This window comes from Anomaloglossus baeobatrachus, chromosome 10, assembly GCF_048569485.1.
Source record: "Anomaloglossus baeobatrachus isolate aAnoBae1 chromosome 10, aAnoBae1.hap1, whole genome shotgun sequence".
NCBI classification, from domain to species: Eukaryota; Metazoa; Chordata; class Amphibia; order Anura; family Aromobatidae; genus Anomaloglossus; species Anomaloglossus baeobatrachus.
This window is the reverse complement of record NC_134362.1, coordinates 28199428-28221971: the sequence shown is the minus strand read 5'-3', so window position 1 is coordinate 28221971 and position 22544 is coordinate 28199428. Positions and strand designations below refer to the sequence as shown.

General features: G+C 49.9%; 1 protein-coding gene across 1 annotated transcript in view; it reads left to right on the top strand.

Annotated features, from left to right (window-relative positions):
• LOC142254472 (tumor susceptibility gene 101 protein-like) overlaps nt 1-20339 on the top strand; it is a 67834-nt gene extending 47495 nt beyond the window's left edge. Inside the window, exons 5-7 of the mRNA XM_075325536.1 lie at nt 37-157; nt 16473-16532; nt 19491-20339. Of these exons, the coding sequence (XP_075181651.1) occupies nt 37-157; nt 16473-16532; nt 19491-19651 (342 nt within the window). The 3' untranslated portion in view covers nt 19652-20339. The remainder of the gene's footprint in view (nt 1-36; nt 158-16472; nt 16533-19490) is intronic.
• The last annotated feature ends 2205 nt before the right edge of the window (nt 20340-22544 follow it).

Here is a 22544-nt window from a genome sequence, read left to right as displayed (position 1 = left end):
GCACCGTGTAGTCACCGCTGTATTCCCTCTCCGCAGCCTCCATCAGACCTGCTGGGGTTAATTCAGACCCTGATTGTCGTATTTGGAGAGATGCCGCCAGTCTTCTCTCGATCTCCTGAATCCGCTCTATTGAGCCTGGTAGCCGGACTTCCGAAAAGTGAGTTTTATCTGCCTTTGTTAAGTACTAAGTAGCAGTTTGTTACACTGTTGTTCGACACTGTTGACCACCATCTCCTTCTCTCTATGCTCCATTCTATCGGCCTAAAGGACACTGTGCTCTCCTGGTTCTCGTCCTATCTTTCTGGCCGCTCATTCAGCGTATCATTTGCTGGCTCCACATCTTCTTCTCCTCTCCCTCTCACTGTTGGGGGCCCTCAAGGTTCAGCCCTTGGCCCTCTTCTTTTCTCCCTCTACACTGCCCCAATTGGACAGACCATCAGTAGATTTGGCTTCCAGTACCATCTTTATGCTGATGACACACCGCTATACACCTCCTCCCCTGAGCTCACCCCCGCTGTACTACAGAACACAAGTGACTGCCTGACTGCAGTTTGCAATGTCATGTCTGTTCTCTATCTGAAATTTAACCTTACAAAAACTGAACAACTTCTATTCCCTCTTTCTTGTAACCTTCCTAAACTCAACATCTCCCTCTCTGTGTGTGGCACCATGATAAGTCCTAGGCCGCAGGCCTGCTGTCTGGGGGTTATACTTGACACTGATCTCTCCTTCACCTCCTATATACAATCTCTTGCCCGCTCCTGCCGCTTGCATCTCAAGAACATCTCTAGAATCCGCCCCTTTCTCACAATGGAAACGACAAAAACCCTCACCGTGGCCCTAATCCACTCTCACCTCGACTACTGTCACTCTCTATTAATTGGTCTCCCCCTAACTAGACTCTCTCCTCTACAGTCCATCCTTAATGCAGCAGCCAGGGTCACCCATCTGGCCAACCGCTACTCGGATGCCTCTGCTCTGTGCCAGTCATTGCACTGGCTGCCCATATATCACAGGATCCAATTCAAACTGCTTGTTCTCACCCACAGCTCTCCACAATGCAGCACCCCCTACATCTCCACCCTCCTCTCTGTCCATCACCACAAAGCTCTCCACAGTGCAGCACCCCCTACATATCCACCCTCCTCTCTATCACCACAAAGCTCTCTACAGTGCAGCACCCCCTACATATCCACCCTCCTCTCTATCACCACAAAGCTCTCCACAGTGCAGCACCCCCCTACATCTCCACCCTCCTCTCTATCACCACAAAGCTCTCCACAGTGCAGCACCCCCTACATCTCCACCCTCCTCTCTGTCTATCACCACAAAGCTCTCCACAGTGCGGCACCCCCTACATCTCCATCCTCCTCTCTATCACCACAAAGCTCTCCACAGTGCGGCACCCCCCTACATCTCCACCCTCCTCTCTGTCTATCACCACAAAGCTCTCCACAGTGCGGCACCCCCTACATCTCCACCCTCCTCTCTATCACCACAAAGCTCTCCACAGTGCAGCACCCCCTACATCTCCACCCTCCTCTCTGTCTTTCACCACAAAGCTCTCCACAGTGCGGCACCCCCCTACATCTCCACCCTCCTCTCTATCACCACAAAGCTCTCCACAGTGCAGCACCCCCTACATCTCCACCCTCCTCTCTGTCTATCACCACAAAGCTCTCCACAGTGCAGCACCCCCTACATCTCCACCCTCCTCTCTATCACCACAAAGCTCTCCACAGTGCAGCACCTCCTACATCTCCACCCTCCTCTCTATCACCACAAAGCTCTCCACAGTGCGGCACCCCTCTACATCTCCACCCTCCTCTCTGTCCATCACCACAAAGCTCTCCACAGTGCAACACCCGCTACATCTCCACCCTCCTCTCTATCACCACAAAGCTCTCCACAGTGCAGCACCTCCTACATCTCCACCCTCCTCTCTATCACCACAAAGCTCTCCACAGTGCGGCACCCCTCTACATCTCCACCCTCCTCTCTGTCCATCACCACAAAGCTCTCCACAGTGCAACACCCCCTACATCTCCACCCTCCTCTCTATCACCACAAAGCTCTCCACAGTGCGGCACCCCCTACATCTCCACCCTCCTCTCTATCACCACAAAGCTCTCCACAGCGCGGCAACCCCCTACATCTGCACCCTCCTCTCTATCACCACAAAGCTCTCCACAGTGCGGCACCCCCTACATCTCCACCCTCCTCTCTATCACCACAAAGCTCTCCACAGTGCGGCAACCCCCTACATCTGCACCCTCCTCTCTGTATACCAAAAAGCTCTCCACAGTGCGGCACCCCCTACATCTGCACCCTCCTCTCTATCACCACAAAGCTCTCCACAGTGCGGCACCCCCCTACATCTCCACCCTCCTCTCTGTCTATTACCACAAAGCTCTCCACAGTGCGGCACCCCCTACATCTCCACCCTCCTCTCTATCACCACAAAGCTCTCCACAGTGCAGCACCCCCCTACATCTCCACCCTCCTCTCTATCACCACAAAGCTCTCCACAGTGCGGCACCCCCCTACATCTGCACCCTCCTCTCTGTATACCACAAAGCTCTCCACAGTGCGGCACCCCCCTACATCTCCACCCTCCTCTCTGTATACCACAAAGCTCTCCACAGTGCGGCACCCCCTACATCTGCACCCTCCTCTCTATCACCACAAAGCTCTCCACAGTGCGGCACCCCCTACATCTCCATCCTCCTCTCTATCACCACAAAGCTCTCCACAGTGCAGCACCCCCTACATCTCCACCCTCCTCTCTGTCTATCAGCACAAAGCTCTCCACAGTGCGGCACCCCCCTACATCTCCACCCTCCTCTCTGTCTATCACCACAAAGCTCTCCACAGTGCGGCACCCCCTACATCTCCACCCTCCTCTCTGTCTATCACCCCACCCGTTCTCTACGCTCTGCAAATGACTTTCGACTAACGTCCACACTAATCCGAACCTCCCACTCCCAGACCCAAGACTTCTCCCGAGCTTCACCAATCCTCTGGAACGCTCTACCCCAAGAAGCTAGGACAAATCACAACTTACTCAGCTTCAGACGCACCCTAAAAACGCATCTTTTTATGGCGGCCTATCACACTCCCTAGCTGAACTAAATTCACATAGTCCCCTCCACAACTTCTCAGAACATAACCTCACGTCAAACTCCATGGCACCCAAATGCATCTCAAGGGTCGGGCCAACTGGTCCAGGAAGCCATTATCCATCCCCCATTTCCTTGAGATGGCTGGATTGTCATTGTAAATAAGCACTTTTACCTTGCCCCCCCCCCCCCCATCACATTGTAGATTGTAAGCTCTCACGAGCAGGGTTGTCTTTTTTCCATAATCTAATTATTGTATTCTCTATAACTGTTACTTGTTTGTATATGATCCTCCTGGATTGTAAAGCGCTGCGGAATATGTTTGCACTATAGAAATAAAGATTTATTATTATTATTATTATTATTATTATTATGACTCTGCTCGGGTTCTCCATCAAGCTCCTTACTGTCCCACATAGTTGCATGGGGAACACAGTCAGTTCAGGCCAGGAGCGTCTGGAGCCCAACTATAATACAACGGCCAGGTTTAGGTTACAACTAGTGATGATGGGCGAATAAGTAAATATTCGTGTTCGGATTATTCCCAAATCCCAAATTAATATTCTAGAATTCGTCACTAATAGCGAACCTCGTGCAAGTCAATGGGGAACGCCAGCATTTTCCTTGTTGTGATGAATACTGGAATAGTGCTCGGTATAGTGTTGGACTCTGCAGTATAATCGTTTTTCTAGGTCACATTATTAAAAATTTTTGCTGTTTACCTACAACATTGACAGCCTGATTTCTGCGCTGCTTGACTCTTTTTAGTCCTTTTCTTCTTTTTCGCTCCTAATTGGGAGACCCAGACAGTGGGTGTATAGCTACTGCCTCTGGAGGCCGCACAAAGAACTACACTTAAAAGTGTAAGGCCCCTCCCCTTCTGGCTATACACCCTCCCGTAGGAGTACGGATTCCTCAGTTTTAGCTTTGTGCGAAGGAGGTCAGACACGCACGCATAGCTCCATTGTTTTTAGTCAGCAGCAGCTGCTGACTATGTCGGATGGAAGAAAAGAGGGCCCATACAGGGCTCCCAGCATGCTCCCTTCTCACCCCACTGTATGTCGGAGGTGTTTGTAAGGTTGAGGTACCCATTGCGGGTACGGCGGCTGGAGCCCACATGCTGATTCCTTCCCCATCCCTTTTTACAGGGCTCTGGGTGAAGTGGGATTTACTGGTCTCCAGGCACTGAGACCGTGCTCCATCTACAGCCCCTGGAGAAGATGCTGGATGGAGCGGAGTACATCAGGGACATGGCCCTGCTTCCTCAAGGTACTCTGTGTCCCCGTGCATTTGGCGCTCACACCCGCAGCATGCTGGGTGTTGTAGTGCGCCGGGGACATCAGCGCTGCGGCGCTTGTGCCATGGCCTCATTCAGCTTCGCTGAAGCAGGCACACTTTTGGGAAACGGTCGCGCCGGCCGCTGGGACTGCGGCGCGGCTGGCACTTGTGGTGCGCCGGGGACTTCAGCGCGGGCCGCGCTTTTACGGCGGCCGCGCTGATAACTCGAGTCCCCGGCTTTTGCGGCCTAGTTCCGTTCGTTCCCGCCCCCAGACCTGCCAGTCAGGAGAGGGGCGGGACGCTGGTCAGTGCATCAGCGCTGAGGGCTGGAGTCGTTTTTACATACTCCAGCCCTCACAATAGGCACAGAGGGGACACTGTTTCCCGCACTTTTGTTTGGGAACTCCCACGGACCGCCCCTCTCCACAGACGCCGGCAGCCATTCCTGCTGACACGCTGAGCTGCAGAGGGGAGCCGGGGAGACCCAGACAAGGAATTCTGCAGCCTCTTACCCGCTGTTCAGCGGGCGGTAAGCAGCCCTCAGGGCTCACCCCCTCTTGTGCCAGTAGTAATCTTAGTATTTTGTTCCTGCAAATACTTTGTACTGCATAGCGCTGGTCGCCCTTTGGCTATAGACTCTCTCACATTGCAGAGAGCCAACAGCATGTCGTCCACAAAACGCAAGGGTGCCAAGGCACAGACATTATATGCTTCCTGTACCGCATGTGGGACTTTTCTACCGGCAGGCTCCACTGACCCCCATTGTGTGCAACCTGCGGCACTTGCACAGTCGGGACCTCTGCTGGACGTGACCCAGGGTGTACCACCTGTGAATGCTGTCCAGGTGACAGGAACTGAGTTTACAGCTTTTGCTGACAGAATGTCTCTCACTATGTCACAAATTCTTGACACATTGCGAGCTAGGCCTGTACTTCAGGCCACGGACACTGTGCAATCATTGCCCCCTGGTCCCCCTCAGCTGAATTACCTCCAAGCTCCGGGACGGGCACATACACCTCAGGGTGAAGACTCTGACTCGGATGATGGCCCCAGGCAACCTAAGCGGGCTCGCTATGAGGGGCCTTCACATTCATCTCAATGGTCAGGATCCCAGCGAGATGAATCTATGGGTGATGAGGCGGACGTAACTGATCAGGATTCTGATCCTGGGACCGCTCTCAATCTAGATACACCAGATGGTGACGCCATAGTTAATGATCTTATAGCGTCCATCAATAAGATGTTAAATATTTCCCCACCAGCTCCTCTTGTAGAGGAGTCAGCTTCGCAGCACGAGAGAATCCATTTCAGATATCCTAAGCGTACATTAAGCACTTTTCTGGACCACGCTGACTTTAGAGACGCAATCCAGAAACCCCACGCTTATCCGGAAAGGCGTTTTTCTAAACGGCTTAAAGATACACGCTATCCTTTTCCCCCTGAGGTGGTCAAGGGTTGGACCCAGTGTCCAAAAGTGGATCCTCCAATTTCCAGGCTTGCAGCTAGATCCTTGGTTGCAGTTGAAGATGGAGCGGCACTTAAAGATGCCACTGACAGGCAGATGGAGCTCTGGCTGAAATCCATCTATGAAGCGATTGGAGCGTCGTTAGCGCCATCTTTTGCTGCCGTATGGGCACTCCAAGCTATCTCAGCCGGGCTTGTGCAAGTCGACTCAGTCACACGTGCATTTGCCCCGCAGGTAGCACCATTGACCTCGCAAATGGCGGCATTCGCGTCGTACGCAATTAATGCTGTTCTTGACGCTACAAGCCGCACGGCAGTGGCGTCAGCCAACTCCGTTGTTTTGCGTAGGGCCCTGTGGTTGAGACATTGGAAGGCAGATTCTCATTCCAAGAAGTGCTTAACCAATTTGCCTTTTTCTCGTGACCGATTGTTTGGAGAGCGTTTGGATGAAATCATCAAACACTCCAAGGGTAAGGACTCATCCTTACCGCAACACAGACAAAACAAACCCCAACAGAGGAAGGGTCAGTCTGGTTATCGGTCCTTTCGAGGACCGGGCAGGTCCCAATTCGCCTCGTCAAAAAAGACTCAAAAAGACCAGAGACATCAGCGTTTCCTACGCTTCGTCATACACGACGAACACCTGCAGTTCGTAGCGTTACCTTTCGGTCTGGCAACAGCCCCCCGGGTCTTCACCAAGGTCATGGCAGCAGTAGTAGCTGTTCTGCACTCGCAAGGTCACTCGGTCATCCCGTATCTAGACGACCTGCTTATAAAGGCACCCTCTCAAGAGGCATGCCAACACAGTCTGAAGGTGGCACTAGACACTCTCCAGAGTTTCGGGTGGATTATCAACTTTCCAAAGTCTCATCTAACCCCGACCCAATCTCTGACTTATCTTGGCATGGAGTTTCATACTCTCTCAGCGATAGTGAAGCTTCCACTGGACAAGCAGTGTTCGCTACGGACAGGAGTGCAATCTCTCCTTCAGAGCCAGTCGCACTCACTGAGGCGCCTCATGCATTTCCTAGGAAAGATGGTAGCAGCAATGGAGGCGGTCCCGTTCGCGCAGTTTCATCTGCGCCCTCTACAATGGGACATTCTACGCCAATGGGATGGGAAATCGACGTCCCTCGACAGGACTGTCTCCCTCTCTCAGACTGCCAAGGACTCTCTGCGTTGGTGGCTTCTCCCCACCTCATTGTCACAGGGAAAGTCGTTCCTATCCCCCGTCCTGGGCAGTGGTCACGACGGATGCGAGCCTATCAGGGTGGGGAGCGGTGTTTCTCCACCACAGGGCTCAGGGGACGTGGACTCAGGAAGAGTCCACCCTGCAGATCAATGTTCTGGAAATCAGAGCAATCTATCTTGCTCTGCGAGCCTTCCAACAATGGCTGGAAGGCAAGCAGATTCGGATTCAGTCGGACAATTCCACGGCGGTGGCGTACATCAACCACCAAGGGGGAACACGCAGTCGCCAAGCCTTTCAGGAAGTCCGGCGGATTTTGACGTGGGTGGAAAGCAAAGCGTCCACCATATCCGCAGTTCACATCCCAGGCGTGGAAAACTGGGAAGCAGACTTTCTCAGTCGCCAGGGCATGGACGCAGGAGAATGGTCCCTTCACCCGGACGTGTTTCAGCAGATCTGTTGCCGCTGGGGGACGCCGGACGTCGATCTGATGGCGTCACGGCACAACAACAAGGTCCCAGTTTTCATGGCACGGTCTCACGATCACCGAGCGCTGGCGGCAGACGCCTTGGTTCAGGATTGGTCGCAATTCCGACTCCCCTATGTGTTCCCACCTCTTGCATTGTTACCCAGAGTTCTCCGGAAAATCAGGTCCGACTGCCATCGAGCCATTCTCGTCGCTCCAGACTGGCCAAGAAGGTCGTGGTACCCGGATCTGTGGCATCTCACGGTAGGCCAACCGTGGGCACTACCAGACCGTCCAGATTTGCTGTCTCAAGGGCCGTTTTTCCATCTGAATTCTGCGGCCCTGAACCTGACTGTGTGGCCATTGAGTCCTGGATCCTAGCGGCCTCAGGTTTATCTCATGAAGTTGTTGCCACAATGAGACAGGCTAGAAAACCATCCTCAGCTAAGATCTATCACAGGACGTGGAAGATATTCTTAGCTTTGTGCTTGGCTCAAGGGTTTTCTCCCTGGCCATTTGCATTGCCAATTTTTCTTTCCTTCCTGCAGTCTGGGTTGGAAAAAGGTTTGTCGCTTAGCTCTCTTAAGGGTCAAGTCTCCGCGCTATCCGTATTCTTTCAGAAGCGCTTGGCACGGCTTTCTAAAGTACGCACGTTTCTCCAAGGAGTTTGTCATATCGTTCCTCCTTACAGACGGCCATTGGAACCCTGGGATCTAAACAAGGTTCTCATTGCTCTCCAGAAGCCGCCTTTCGAGCCTTTGAAAGAGGTTTCCCTTTCTCGGCTTTCACAAAAGGTAGTTTTTCTTGTGGCGGTCACGTCTCTTCGAAGAGTGTCCGAGCTAGCGGCGTTATCTTGCAAATCTCCCTTCCTGGTGTTTCACCAAGACAAGGTAGTACTGCGTCCAATTCCAGAGTTTTCTCCCAAGGTGGTTTCTTCCTTTCATCTCAATCAGGATATCACTTTGCCATCTTTGTGTCCGCATCCAGTTCACCAATTTGAAAAAGGTTTACATCTGTTGGACCTGGTGAGAGCACTCAGGATTTACATTTCTCGCACGGCGTCTCTACGCCGTTCTGATGCGCTCTTTGTCCTAGTCGCTGGTCAGCATAAGGGATCGCAAGCTTCCAAATCCACCCTGGCGCGGTGGATCAAGGAACCAATTCTTCACACATACCGTTCTGCTGGGCTTCCGATTCCATCTGGACTGAAGGCCCATTCTACCAGAGCCGTGGGTGCGTCCTGGGCATTGCGGCATCAGGCTACGGCTCAGCAGGTGTGCCAGGCGGCTACCTGGTCGAGTCTGCACACGTTTACCAAACACTATCAAGTGCATACCTACGCTTCGGCAGATGCCAGCCTAGGTAGACAGGTCCTTCAGGCGGCGGTGGCCCACCTGTAGGAAAGGGCTGTCTGACAGCCCGTTCATGTGGTATCTTTTTACCCACCCAGGGACTGCTTTTGGACGTCCCACTGTCTGGGTCTCCCAATTAGGAGCGAAAAAGAAGGGAATTTTGTTTACTTACCGTAAATTCCTTTTCTTCTAGCTCCAATTGGGAGACCCAGCACCCGCCCTATTTGTTCTTAGGGTTTCGTTTTTCGGGTGCACATGTTGTTCATGTTGTTTCTTAAGTTCTCCGATCTTGTTATCGGATTGAATTTGTTTTTGAAACTGTTATTGGCTTTCCTCCTTCTTGCTTTGGTACTAAAACTGAGGAATCCGTACTCCTACGGGAGGGTGTATAGCCAGAAGGGGAGGGGCCTTACACTTTTAAGTGTAGTTCTTTGTGCGGCCTCCAGAGGCAGTAGCTATACACCCACTGTCTGGGTCTCCCAATTGGAGCTAGAAGAAAAGGAATTTACGGTAAGTAAACAAAATTCCCTTCTTTGTCGCTCCTAATTGGGAGACCCAGACAATTGGGTGTATAGCTACTGCCTCCGGAGGCCACACAAAGCATTACACTAAAAAGTGTAAGGCCCCTCCCCTTCTGGCTATACACCCCCCGTGGGATCACGGGCTGCTCAGTTTTCAAGCTTTGTGCGAAGGAGGCACACATCCATGCAATAGCTCCACTGTTTAGTCAGCAGTAGCTGCTGACTATGTCGGATGGAAGAAAAGTGGGCCCATATAGGGCCCCCAGCATGCTCCCTTCTCACCCCACTTGCGGTTTGTAAGGTTGAGGTACCTATTGCTGGTACGGAGGCTGGAGCCCACATGCTGTTTTCCTTCCCCATCCCCCCTCAGGGCTCTGGGTGAAGTGGGATCTTACCGGTCTCCAGGCACTGAGACCGGGCTCCATCCACAGACCCAGAGAACCTGCTGGATTTGGAGCTGGGTATCCTCAGGGACAGGGCCCTGCGACATTAAGGTACTCTGTGTCCCCGTACACATCGCGCACACACGCACCAGCATTGCTGGGAGTGTTAGTGCGCCGGGGACAACAGCGCGGAGCGCTTGTGCTATTATTCACTGCAGCTTTGCTGAGTGAATTTATGTATTGGGAACTGCCGCGCCGGCCGCTGCTGGGTGTTTTACACTGTGGCGCGGCTGGGACTTGTGGTGCGCCGGGGACTTCCGCGCCGGCCGTGCACATAGGACGGCCGCGCTTATTACTCGAGTCCCCGGCTTTGCGGCCTAGTTTTCCTTTCGTTCCCGCCCCCAGCCCTGCCAGTCAGGGAAGGGGCGGGACGCTGTACAGTAAGTCAGCGCAGGGAGCTGGAGTCTGCTTTGCATTCTCCAGCCCCCTTCACTAGACTCAGTGGGACGCCGGGTTCCCGCTCTTGTCTCGGGCACGCCCTCGGCCCGCCCCTCTTCTCTGGACGCCGGCAGCCATTCCGGCACGCAGAGCGGGAAAACGGAGACAAGCGCTGAGCTAGTAGTCACAGGAGGCGCCACACACCTGCTTTTGTGCGGGCGGTAAGCGGCAGCTGCAGTGCTGACCCACTAATGCCGAAGTCTCCTGCTGTACTTTTGTAAAGTCGCTATTCAGGATGCAGGCCTAGAAACAGCAGCTAAAAAGCAGCGGTGCTAAAGCACAGACTTTCTATGCTGCTTGTCTTGCATGTGCTGAAGTGTCATGTGTCCTTTGGGCTTGTATGCTATACATGGCACTGTAATGGCTATTCTTGGCTGTCTACCCGCCTAGATGGCTAGCCAGCGGCAGCAAACAGCAAGGGTGCTAAGACACAAGCTTTCAATGCTGCTTGAATTGCATGTGCTGCAGTGTTTATTTTCATGTTTGTATGCTATACATTCACTGTATGTCGCTATTCTTGGCTAATGCTCCTAGATAACTTGACAACAGCAGCAGAAAAGCAAGGGTGCCAAGGCACAGGCTTTCAATGCTGCTTGGATTGCATGTGCTGCAGTGTTTATTTTCATGCGTGTATGCTATACATTCACTGTATGTAGCTATTCTTCGCTAATGCTCCTGAATAACTAGACAACAGCAGCAGAAAAGCAAAGGTGCCAAGGCACAAGCTTTCTAAGCTGCTTGTACTACATATGCTGAAGTGTTTATTTGTACTTCATGCTTGTATGCTTTCACTGTAAGGTCGCTATTCTTAGCTAATGCTCCTAGATGGCTAGACAACAACAGCAAAAAAGCAGGGGTGCCAAGGCACAGGCTTTCTATGCTGCTTGTACTGCACGTGATACGGTTCCAGGACCCCCAGTATGTGCAATTGCTCAACCGGGGTCTCCGCTACAGGTAGCCAAAAGACCACCTGTGATTCCTGTCCATGGACAGGGATGGAGTTGCAGTTTCCGCTGCTATATTGTCTGTGATTATGACTAATAGCTTACAGACTTTGCAGTCCAGATAGACCTTGGCCAAGGTTGATTCAATGCCCCTGGCCACCCTGACTTGGAATAAATCAGGGTTCCAGGGGGGTCCCATACATCCCAGGGTGCAGGCTCTGACACGGACGACAGTCCCAGACGGCCTAAGCGAGCTCCATGGAAACGGCCCTCGACTTCATCACTGGTCAGGTTCACCACAGGAGTACTCTCTGTATCAGGGGACAGACGTAGCTGTTCAGGACTCTGATCTTGAGACCGCTCTCAATCCGGATGCACCGGATGGTGACGCTATAGTGAATAATCTTATAGCGTCCATCAATGGAAAGTTGGGTATTTCCCTCTCAACTCCTCCAGTGGAGGAGTCAGCTTCACAGCAGGATAAATCCCTCTTTCAGTATCTCAAGTGTATATTGAGTATTTTTCTGGTCACTCTGACTCCAGAGAAGCAGTCCAGAATCTCCACGCTTATCCCGATAACAGTTTCTCCAACCGTATTTAGGATACGCGGTGTCTCTTCCCCCCTGACGTGGTCAAGCGCTAGACCCAGTGTCCAAAGGTGGATCCCCCAATCTCCAGGCTCGCGGCTAGATCTATAGTTGCAGTGGAAGATGGGACTTCACTTAAACATGCCATTGTCAGACAGATAGACCTCTCGTTGCAATCTGTCTATGAAGCTATCGGCGGATCGGTTGCTCCGGCATTCGCAGCCGTAGAGGCACTCCAAGCTATTTCAGCTAGTATTGCGCAGGGGGACGCTGTCACATGTACATCTTGGCCGCAGTAGCGTCCTTAACCTCGCAATGTCGGCATTGCGACTCAAGCTGTTAATGCTGTCCTAGACGCTACGAGCCGTACGTCAGTGGCGTCCGCCAACTCCGTGTTTTTACGCAGAGCCTAGTGGTTAAGGGATTGGAGCAGATGCTGCTTCCAAAAAAGTGCGTAACCAGGTTGCCGTTATCTGGTGACAGACTGTTTAGTGAGTGGTTGGATGTAATCATTCAACTGTACAAGGGTACGGATTCTTCCTTACCCCGGCCCACATCAAACAAAACCCAACAGGAGAATGGACAGTCGAGGTTTCGGTCCTTCCCAGGCTCGGGCAGGTCCCAGTGGTCCTCGTCCAAAAGGACGCAAAAGGCTCAGAGGGGCGCAGATTCCTGGCGGGCTCCATCACGCCCGGGGAAAGCAGCAGGAGGAACCGCTACCACGGCGTTTTCCTCATGACTTTCAGCCCTCTCACTCCGCGTCCCCGATCGGTCGCAGACTCCCCCGCTTTAGCGACACTTACCTGCCACAGGTCAAAGGCCGGTGGATGAGAGACAGTTTGTCCCAAAACTTCCTCACCGGCCGAGCCGAGGCTCTTCTGAAGGCAGAAAGAGTAGTAATCCCTGTTCCTCCTCAGGAACAAGATACGCTTTTTACTCCGATCTGGTCGTAGGGCCAACATAAAACGGCTCACCTAGCACGTGAAAACCAGGCGGTTCCGGATGGAATCCCTCCGCTCCGTCATTGCCTCAATGTCTCAAAGAGATTTCCTAGCATCAATAGACATCAGGATGCTTATCTCAACGTGCCGATTGCTCCAGGACACCGGCGTTTGCTACCATTCGTTATTGAAGACGAGCATCTTCAGTTCGTAGCCCTACCCTTCGGTCTGGCGACAGCCCCACGGGTTTTCACCGACTTCACGGCAGCAGTGTGAGCAGTCCCGCACTCTCAGGGTCACTCTGTGATCCCTTATTTAGGCAACCTACTTGTCAAGGCACTCTCTTAAGAGGCATGCCAACACAGCCTGAACATGGCGCTGGAGACTTTCCAGGGTTTCGGGTGGGTCTTCAACTTTTCAAAGTTAAACCCAATCGCTGGCATATCTTGGCAAGGAGTTTTCACACTCTCTCAGCGATAGTGAAGCGTCCGCTGGACAAACAGCGTTCACTACAGACGGGGGTGCAGTCTCTCTTTCAAGGAGACGCCTCATCCAGAGGCAGTCCCTTTCACGCAGTTTCATCTGCGTCCACTTCAATGGAACATTCTTCGCTAATGGGAGGAGTAGTCGACGTCCCTACACAGGAACGTCCCTCTTTCTCAGACGATCAAGAACTCTTTTCAGAGGAGTCCACTCTTCAGATCAATTGTCTGGAGCTCTGGGCAGTGTATATTGCTCTACAAGCCTTCCTGCAGTGGCTGGAAAGCAAACAGATCCGAATTCAGTCGGACAATCCACAGCGGTGGCATACATCAACCACCAAGGCGGACTACGCAGTCGGCGAGACTTCCAGGAAGTTAGCCGGATTCTGATGTGGGTGGCAGACAGAGCATACGCCATATCCGCAGTTACCAGGGCGTGGACGCAGCAGAATGGTCTCTGCACCCGGACGGGTGTCAAGAATCGGCACAATAGCAAGGTCCCGATTTTCATTGCGATCAAAGAGCTCTGGCGACAGGCATCTCACGGTCGGTCAACCGTGGGCACTACCAGACCGGCCAGACTTACTGTCCCAAGGGCCGTTTTTTCCATCTGAATTCTACGGCCCTGAACCTACTGTGTGGCCATTGAGTCCTAAATCCTAGTGTCCTCAGGATTATCCCAAGGGGTCGTTGCCACTATGAGTCAGGCTAGGAAGCCCACGTCTGCTAAGATCTACCACGGACCTGGAAGATTTTCTTATACTGGTGCTCTGTACAAGGAGTGTCCCCCGGGCCATTGGCATTGCCTACTCTTCTTTCCTTCCTGCAATTTCGGTTGGAAAAGGGCTTGTCGCTCGGCTCCCTTAAAGGGCAAGGCTTGGCGCTATTGGTGTTTTTTTCAGAGGCGTCTAGCACGACTTCCTCAGGTACGCACGTTCCTGCAGGGGGTTTGTCATATCGTCCCCCCGTACAAGCGGCCGTTAGATCCATGGGATCTGAACAGGGTACTACTTGCTCTCCAGAAGCCGCCTTTCGAGCCTCTGACGAATGTTTCACCTTCTCGACTATCTCAGAAAGTGGCCTTTCTGGTAGCGATCACGTCTCTTCGGACAGTGTCTGAGCTAGCAGCACTGTCATCCAAGGCTCCCTTCCTGGTGTTCCACCAGGACAAGGTAGTGTGGCGCCTCATTCAGGAGTTTCTCCCTAAGGTAGTATCCTCGTTTCATATTAATCAGGATATCTCCTTACCTTCCTTTTGTCCTCATCCGGTTCATCGGTATGAAAAGGACTTACATTTGTTAGATCTAGTGAGACCACTCAGAATCTACATTTCCCGCACGGCGCCTTTGCGCCGCTCGGATACTCTCTTTGTCCTTGTCGCTGGTAAGCGCAAAGGGTCGCAGGCTTCCAAATCCACCCTGGCTCGATAGATCAAAGAACCAATTCTTGAAGCCTACCGTTCTGCTAGGCTTCCGGTTCCATCACGGCTGAACGCCCATTCAACCAGAGCCGTGGGTACGTCCTGGGCATTACGTCACCAGGCTACGGCTCAACAGATGTGCCAGGCAGCTACCTGGTAGAGTCTGCACACTTTCACCATACATTATCAGGTGCATGCCTACGCTTCGGCGAACGCCGGCCTAGGTAGAGGAGTCCTGCAGACGGCAGTTGCCTCCTCGTAAGGGAGAGCTGTTTTGCAGCTCTAACATGAGGTATTAAGTTACCCACCCAGGGACAGCTTTTGGACGTCCCAATTGTCTGGGTCTCCCAATTAGGAGCGACAAAGAAGAAGGGAATTTTGTTACTTACCGTAAATTCCTTTTCTTCTAGCTCCAATTGGGAGACCCAGCACCCGCCCTGTGGTCCTTCGGGATTTTTGGTTTTTTTGCGGGTATACATGTTGTTCATGTTGAACGGTTTTCAGTTCTCCGATGTTATTCGGAGTGAATTTGTTTAAACCAGTTATTGGCTTTCCTCCTTCTTGCTTTAGCACTAAAACTGAGCAGCCCGTGATCCCACGGGGGGTGTATAGCCAGAAGGGGAGGGGCCTTACACTTTTTAGTGTAATGCTTTGTGTGGCCTCCGGAGGCAGTAGCTATACACCCAATTGTCTGGGTCTCCCAATTGGAGCTAGAAGAAAAGGAATTTACGGTAAGTAACAAAATTCCCTTCTTTGCCACGGTTTTGCAGTGTGAATTGTGGCAACATGGTTTTTACAGGTAAAACAGATTTCATAAATGTTTCACCTGTTCACAGTCCATTGCCAAAAACCTCACTGCAGAACCGTGACAATTTCCAGTAACAAAAAAAAACAAAACCCCTAAGCATACAGGGTTTGACATGTTTTTTGATTTTATTTTATGCATTTGACAAGCATGCACCCCGTCACTGCCGCCCCTCTCTGTTCTTGCACTACCTCATGGTGGAAGGAGGAGGGCGTCATTTCAACAGGCCTGGATCATGGCCAGAACTGCAGTCTTGGTCTTGTTTTAAAGCTAAAAGTCCAGTTCTAGATTGTAGCTCTTGCCTTGATCCAAGCGGAGATGGTACCCTCTAAATTCCAGTTGTGACTGAGATCTGCAATCCCAGTTTTATTATAAGGGTTCTCTCACACGAGCTTATAACATGAGTGCTAGCTGATATTTGGCCGGATAGCACTTGGCCCAGTGTCATACTATGGGACAGTGCCAACCAGTGATTTTTTTTTTTTTTTTTTTTTTTATTTTTATTTTTTATTATGCTGAATTGGTATGAAAAAAAAAATTGCTGCAATTGGCAGCGAATATCAGACAGCACGCACCCATTCAAGTCTATGGGCACATGCAAAATATCAGACTGCTCTGTGATGACATCTGATACAGACAATGGAGAAGATGGAGGAATTAAGTTCCCCATCTTCTCCGCACCTGTGATACGATTCTTGCATACGAGATAATCAGATCACCGTAAATGACACCCGGATCATGCTCTGATCACAGTTTGAGCCGAGTGTCATTACAATACTAGATCCAATCCCTTCAGAAGGGAGAATCATGGCTGGTGTGAACTTATCCTATTTATGAAATTAGAAAGAAATTTGTCAGTTCCTTCTGCCCAAAAATAAACGCTTTGACCTCAAACTCTGCCAATAGGAATTGCAAATGCAACACATACTATGAATGTATGAAGGCTGAATATGTGACTTATGGATGGCAACTTTTCTGTATGATATTTACACGGCTGATAATATATTATATTATCTTCTGCAGCTGCTCCATCCGTGGCTCAAGATGACGCCTCTGCAAGTACAGAAGTGGATCTATATACAAGTATTAATGCTATGCCATATTTGATTATCGTCTGATATATACAGTGTGTGTGTGTGTGTGTGTGTGTGTATATATATATATATATATATATATATATAATGTGTGTATGTAATATATATATATATATATATATATATATATATATATATATATATATATATATATATATATAATTATATGTATATATATGTATATGTGTGTGTGTATATATATATATAATTATATGTATATATATGTATATGTGTGTGTATGTGTATGTGTATATATATATATATATATATATATATATATATATATATATAATATATATATATGCCGATGTGATTACTCGTGGTTACTTGCTAATCCCTCCCCTCCATGTGACATCATCACAGCCGAGCCGTCCCACATATAAACTTCACCTCATCCAGCACCATCACAACCAGCACAGCAGAGTCCTGCATACACTGAGGAGCGACTCCACCCCTCCATGTGACAGCATCACAGGTCCTGTAAGCACAGACATAAATCCTGTAACCAGCACAGCAGAAACCTGCATACACTGAGGAGCGACTCCTCCCCTCCATGTGACATCACAGGTCCTGTAAGCACAGAGACAAATCCTGTAACCAGCACAGCAGAGTCCTGCACACAGAGGAGCTGATCATGCGACACGTGACTTCTCCCCTCCATGTGACATCATCACAGGTCCTGTAAGTACAGACACAAATCCTGTTGTGTACATTGCACTCACACATCTCAGGCTGAGCTGATTCAGCTAATGACAGACAAAGGCCGCTTAATGCTAAATTGCAACTCCCAGCATTTTTCACGTCAAGTTTTCGTTGCCAGTCGACAATTATCAACTTCCTTTACACGTAATTCAACCACTTCAACGCTACCTACTGAATGTTGTCATTATTAACTTTAGTTTAATTAATCACTAGCAGTGTTAATTTTTCAGGAATGGGCGTGCCGAGCGTTAGCTGGCTGGCCCAAACGCTGCCTCCTGAAAGGGTGAAACTGCATGAGTCCTAATTTTATTTCCAAACTTATCCCGTAGGCAAGATCTGTAATACTCTGTTTCCACATTGTGTATTGCCTTGAGATTTGTCCCTAGGGTTTTTTACATATTAAATATGCAGCATTTTATGTATACACTTTTCAAATTGCAATCTTTATTTGGTGCAGAATCCCCTGACATTTTGTTTTTTTTACATTTCAATCCACAGCATGTCAATATTTTTGTTGCATAAATACAGCTTTTTAATGCAATTTTTTTTTTATTCATTTCAATGGGGGACCTTAAACCACTACCCTGGCATCCTATTGTTTACATTTTTTTGGCTGATTTCTGCAACCAGAAAATGCAAATAAGCATTGATGAATAAGTGCAAAAATTATGCACAGATTTTAGATGCCGAAACGTTGCAAGCTTCAGATAAAAATATGTATCAAATATACGTCATTTGAACCTGGTCTTAAAGGGATTGTCCACTACCTGGACAACACATTTTTAAATTAATTATTTCCTTTTGTAAAATAAAGTTAACAGATGCTCCCCTCCTGTACCGGCACCGTACCAGCAATATAGAGGCTTGTGATACATTGGCTGCAGAGCTTATGTGGCATAATAATCAGAGGTCTCTATTGGACTGGTGCGCTTTTGGAAGATTGTAAGAAGAGCGCAGCAGCTCAATAGCGGCCACTGATTGGCAAAACTATGTCACGTGACCTGGCGCTTAAATCTCTGGAACGGTGCCAGTGTGGGTGGTGAGCATCTGTTATTGTTATTTTACAAAAGGGACTGCTTAAAGGGAACCTGTCACCAGTTTTGGGGCGTATAAGCTGCGGTGACCACCAGTGGTCTTTTATATACAGCATTCTAACATGCTGTATATAAGAGATTAGGCCGCTGTGTAGAACGTAAAAAACACTTTATAATACTCACCTAAACAGTCGCTGCGGTGGATGTGGGTCAGATGGGCGTCTTTGTCCTCCAGTGCCGGTGCCTCCTCTTTCAGCCATCTTTGTCCTCCTTCTTCTGAAGTCGGGGTGCATGACTCATCCTACGTTATCCACACTATCCGGCATTAAGGTCCTGCACAGTTGCCCTTTGATCTACCGTGAGCAAGGCAGATCAAAGTATTGTAGTGACCCTGCGCGAAACCAGCGAGTGTGTATAACGTAGAACGCTTCATGTACACAGGCTTCAGAAGGAGGACAAAGATGGCCGAAAGAGGAGGCGCCGGCAGCGGAGGACGAAGATGGCCGAAAGAGGAGGCGCCGGCACCGGAGGACGGAGATGGCCGAAAGAGGAGGCGCCGGCACCGGAGGACGAAGATGGCCGAAAGAGGAGGCGCCGGCACCGGAGGACGAAGATGGCCGAAAGAGGAGGCACCGGAGGACGAAGATGGCCGAAAGAGGAGGCGCCGGCACCGGAGGACGAAGATGGCTGAAAGAGGAGGCGCCGGCACCGGAGGACGAAGATGGCCGAAAGAGGAGGCGCCGGCACTGGAGGACGAAGATGGCTGAAAGAGGAGGCGCCGGCACCGGAGGACGAAGATGGCCGAAAGAGGAGGCGCCGGCACCGGAGGACGAGAGGAGGCGCTGGCACCGGAGGACGAAGATGGCTGAAAGAGAAGGTGCCGGAACCGGAGGACGAAGACGCCCATATGACCCAACTCCACCGCAGCGAACAGTTTAGGTAAGTATTATAAAGTGTTATTTACGTTCTACACAGCGGCCTGGGCTCTTATATACAGTATGTTAGCATGCTATATATAAGAGCCCAGTAGTGGTCGCCAAAGCTTATAGGCCCCAAAACTGGTGACCGGTTCCCTTTAATTGAAAATGTGGTTGCCCTGATAGCGGGCAACCCCTTTTAAGACTAGGTTCACATATATACTCTTTAGTCTTGGAAACCTCTTTTCACGTTTTATTATAGGTATTGTGATCCTTCTTTTTTTTTTACCTTAGATCCTGCTGTAACTCCTACAGATAATGCGCCTCGGCCAGAAGATGTCAACCTTGAAAACCAGCAGGCGATTGACATATACCTCGACTGCCTTCAGAAGATAAGACAGATTGTCGATGACACCGAGACCAAACTTTTGGCTTTGAAGGTCAAAGAGTTGTGAAAGTGGTCAATTTGTTATATTTTTATACGGGATAAAAAGATATTATATATTGCAGAATTTTATTATATAAACATTTACACAATAAATGTAAAAAATAAAATGTATTTACAAAAAAATATATTTCTCTACTTTGTTATATGCTGCATTCATCCATTTGCCAAAGATGATGCATAGTTACAAGAGATGATGCATAGCAATAGATCTTTATTGTTACTTCTTATTTCCTTGTTTGTCTCCTCTGTTATCTTTTATGTATATAATGTATGCATTTGCACTGTATACTGCTTATTTGAAACTATAGAGTTGTGAGAAGTTACAGTATTTGCTGGACTTTGTTCCATTGCCCTATGATCTCCTACTACCTGCGGCATCCTCATAGGCCCAGTACGATATTGCCTCATCTTTGCCTACATGATGACGTTGTGTCGGGCCTACTAATTAGAAAAGGCTCCGTGGGTTCTGGTAAGTAATGGGAGGTTCGCAGGGCTCTGGAACGGCAGCCATGGACTATAGGTTGGACCAGGGTCCTGCAAATATTTTTGTTCAACTCCTTCTTGAAACTGTTCTTGTTAGTTGAGTACAAGACGTGCTGTTCTCTCAAGTCCATAATGCTGTGAATATATTGAAGAATGTAACATTTTTTATTTTTTTTTTAAACTAATTCAACAATAAAATCCTTTTCAAATAATTTTTGCTTGTTTATTTCGGGGTGATCTAGAAGATTTGGGCTATATGCTGCTAACTAAGAGGCGGATAATAAGGCAGAAACATTTGCTTCTGCCAAGGCAATATCCTTCCTGCAGACACTGCGTTTTACCTTATGATTTGAAGGGAAAAGACCTCACTGCTGTTAGAGAACGGGTCTACTATTTTTTAGGAACCTCACTGTCTCCCAGTTATTCCCATTACTTGGCATGTGTCACACTAGGTATGTGTAATGCCTGTCTGGATCCACAGACTCAGACTGGCTGTAATCGGCAGGCTAGAGGAAAGCCGCTCACAAAGCAGGACCCCGAGAACTTCGCTCACAAAGCAGGACCCCGAGAACCTTAAAACCTTTGACCCCCTATACAGGGATTTCGAATTACACAGGGCCCTGGAGATCACTACCAGTGGTAGGCTGCAGTCCGATGAGCGTAGTAGCCAGGCAGGGTCGAACTGGGAAATCCAAAATAGGGACAGAATCACGCAGACAAGGATGTAATCAGAAAACAAAGCAGAGGTCAAATCCGAATCCGGCAGCGAAGTACAGAAGCAGCAGGCAGGAGGGTAGTCAGGAAACAAGCAGAAGTCAGAACACCAGAATCACTAAACAGAACAGGGCGGGACAGGAACCAGGAATACAGAACTATCTCTGGCAGCGGTCAGCAGGAGGGAGAATAAGAAGGGTGTGGTGTCTTCCCATTGGCTATAGCTAAATGATGGTAACTTCAGCTGGAAGACACACGCCACCTACAGTCAGCCAGTGGTACTGCAGGTCCCAGGGAAACCCAGCTTAGTGGATGAGCGGAGCCACCAGAGCCACAGACTCCTCTCCCATCCCCAGCACTATCCAAGGCGGGAACATGGCGTCGCCTGGCGATCGGAGCAGAAGTCGCAGGAGCGGAGTCCGGTGGGGACATTACAGTTCAGGGAAGTACCAAGCGAAAGGGAAGGGAAGGAAACCCTGTGTCTAGGGAGAAGGAAGATGGTGACTCCTGATCAATCCTACTGCTGGTCCCTGGGGTCCCTCACCAACCTAGATAGGTTCCGCACCAAGGCGCCAAGCTGGATACCTGACCCTAGGTATCCCTAGTGCTGGACCCTAAATATGGAATGGATGGGATGAGCTCTTCGTCAACCACACTAAACAACTATAGATGACACAAGGACAGCCAGGGGAAAAGCATGAGCTACTTATTAGTTGAATCAGGAGTTCAGCAACAGTACCACAGAGGAGTACAAGCCACCTGCTTACAACCTCAGCTTGAAGGACCTGAAAACATCACCAGCACAGTCCAGGGAAGAGGGGAGTATTTAAACACCAAGAGAATAATGATGATCAGCAGCTGGGTGGAAGGCGAGCTCCTGCTGGGTCCAAAAGTGGAGAGATGAATCCAGCAGGAAAGCCTATACTAATGAATACTGACAGCAGGAACAATGGAAAGTCATAGAGCATTCTGTGCAGCCAAACACCGTGACCTTCTATGACCTAAAAACACATGACTGTCTGTCACCTGTGACACCCATGACGGCATGGGTATTGATGTTGACCTCATTACAATTCAGAGACCCTCAAAGAAGACAAGTGGTAGAAAAGCACTAACGATCATCTGTCGCTCATCAGCCTTGAGGCCTAATACACATTAAAGTTGGCAAATATGCAGATACTGGCAGACTTGGTGTAATGCCTGATTGGAGCCGCAGACTCAGACTGGCTGTAAGGGGAGTCTAGAGAAAAGCCGCTCACAAAGCAGGACCCCAAGAACTCTGCAACCCTTTAACCCCTATACAGGGATTTGGAATTCCACAGAGCCCCAGAGATCACTACCTGTGGTAGGCTGTAGTCCGTGGTCGTCAGGCAGGGTCAAAAACCAGGAAATGCAAAACAGGAACCAAATCGGCAGGCAAGGGCGTAGTGAGGAGACAAAGCAGAGGTCAAATCCGGAACTGGCAGCAAGGTACAAAAACGACAGGTAGGAGGGTAGTCAAAAAACAAGCAAAGGTCAGCGCACAGGAATCAAAATACAAACGGCACATGAACCAGGAGTACAGAACTATCTCTGGCAGTGGTCATGTGACAGGAGGGGGAATAAGAAGGGTGTGGTGTCTTCCCATTGGCTGCAGGTGAATGTTGGCAACATCAGCTGGAAGACACACACGCCACCTACAGTCAGCCAGTGGTACTGCAGGT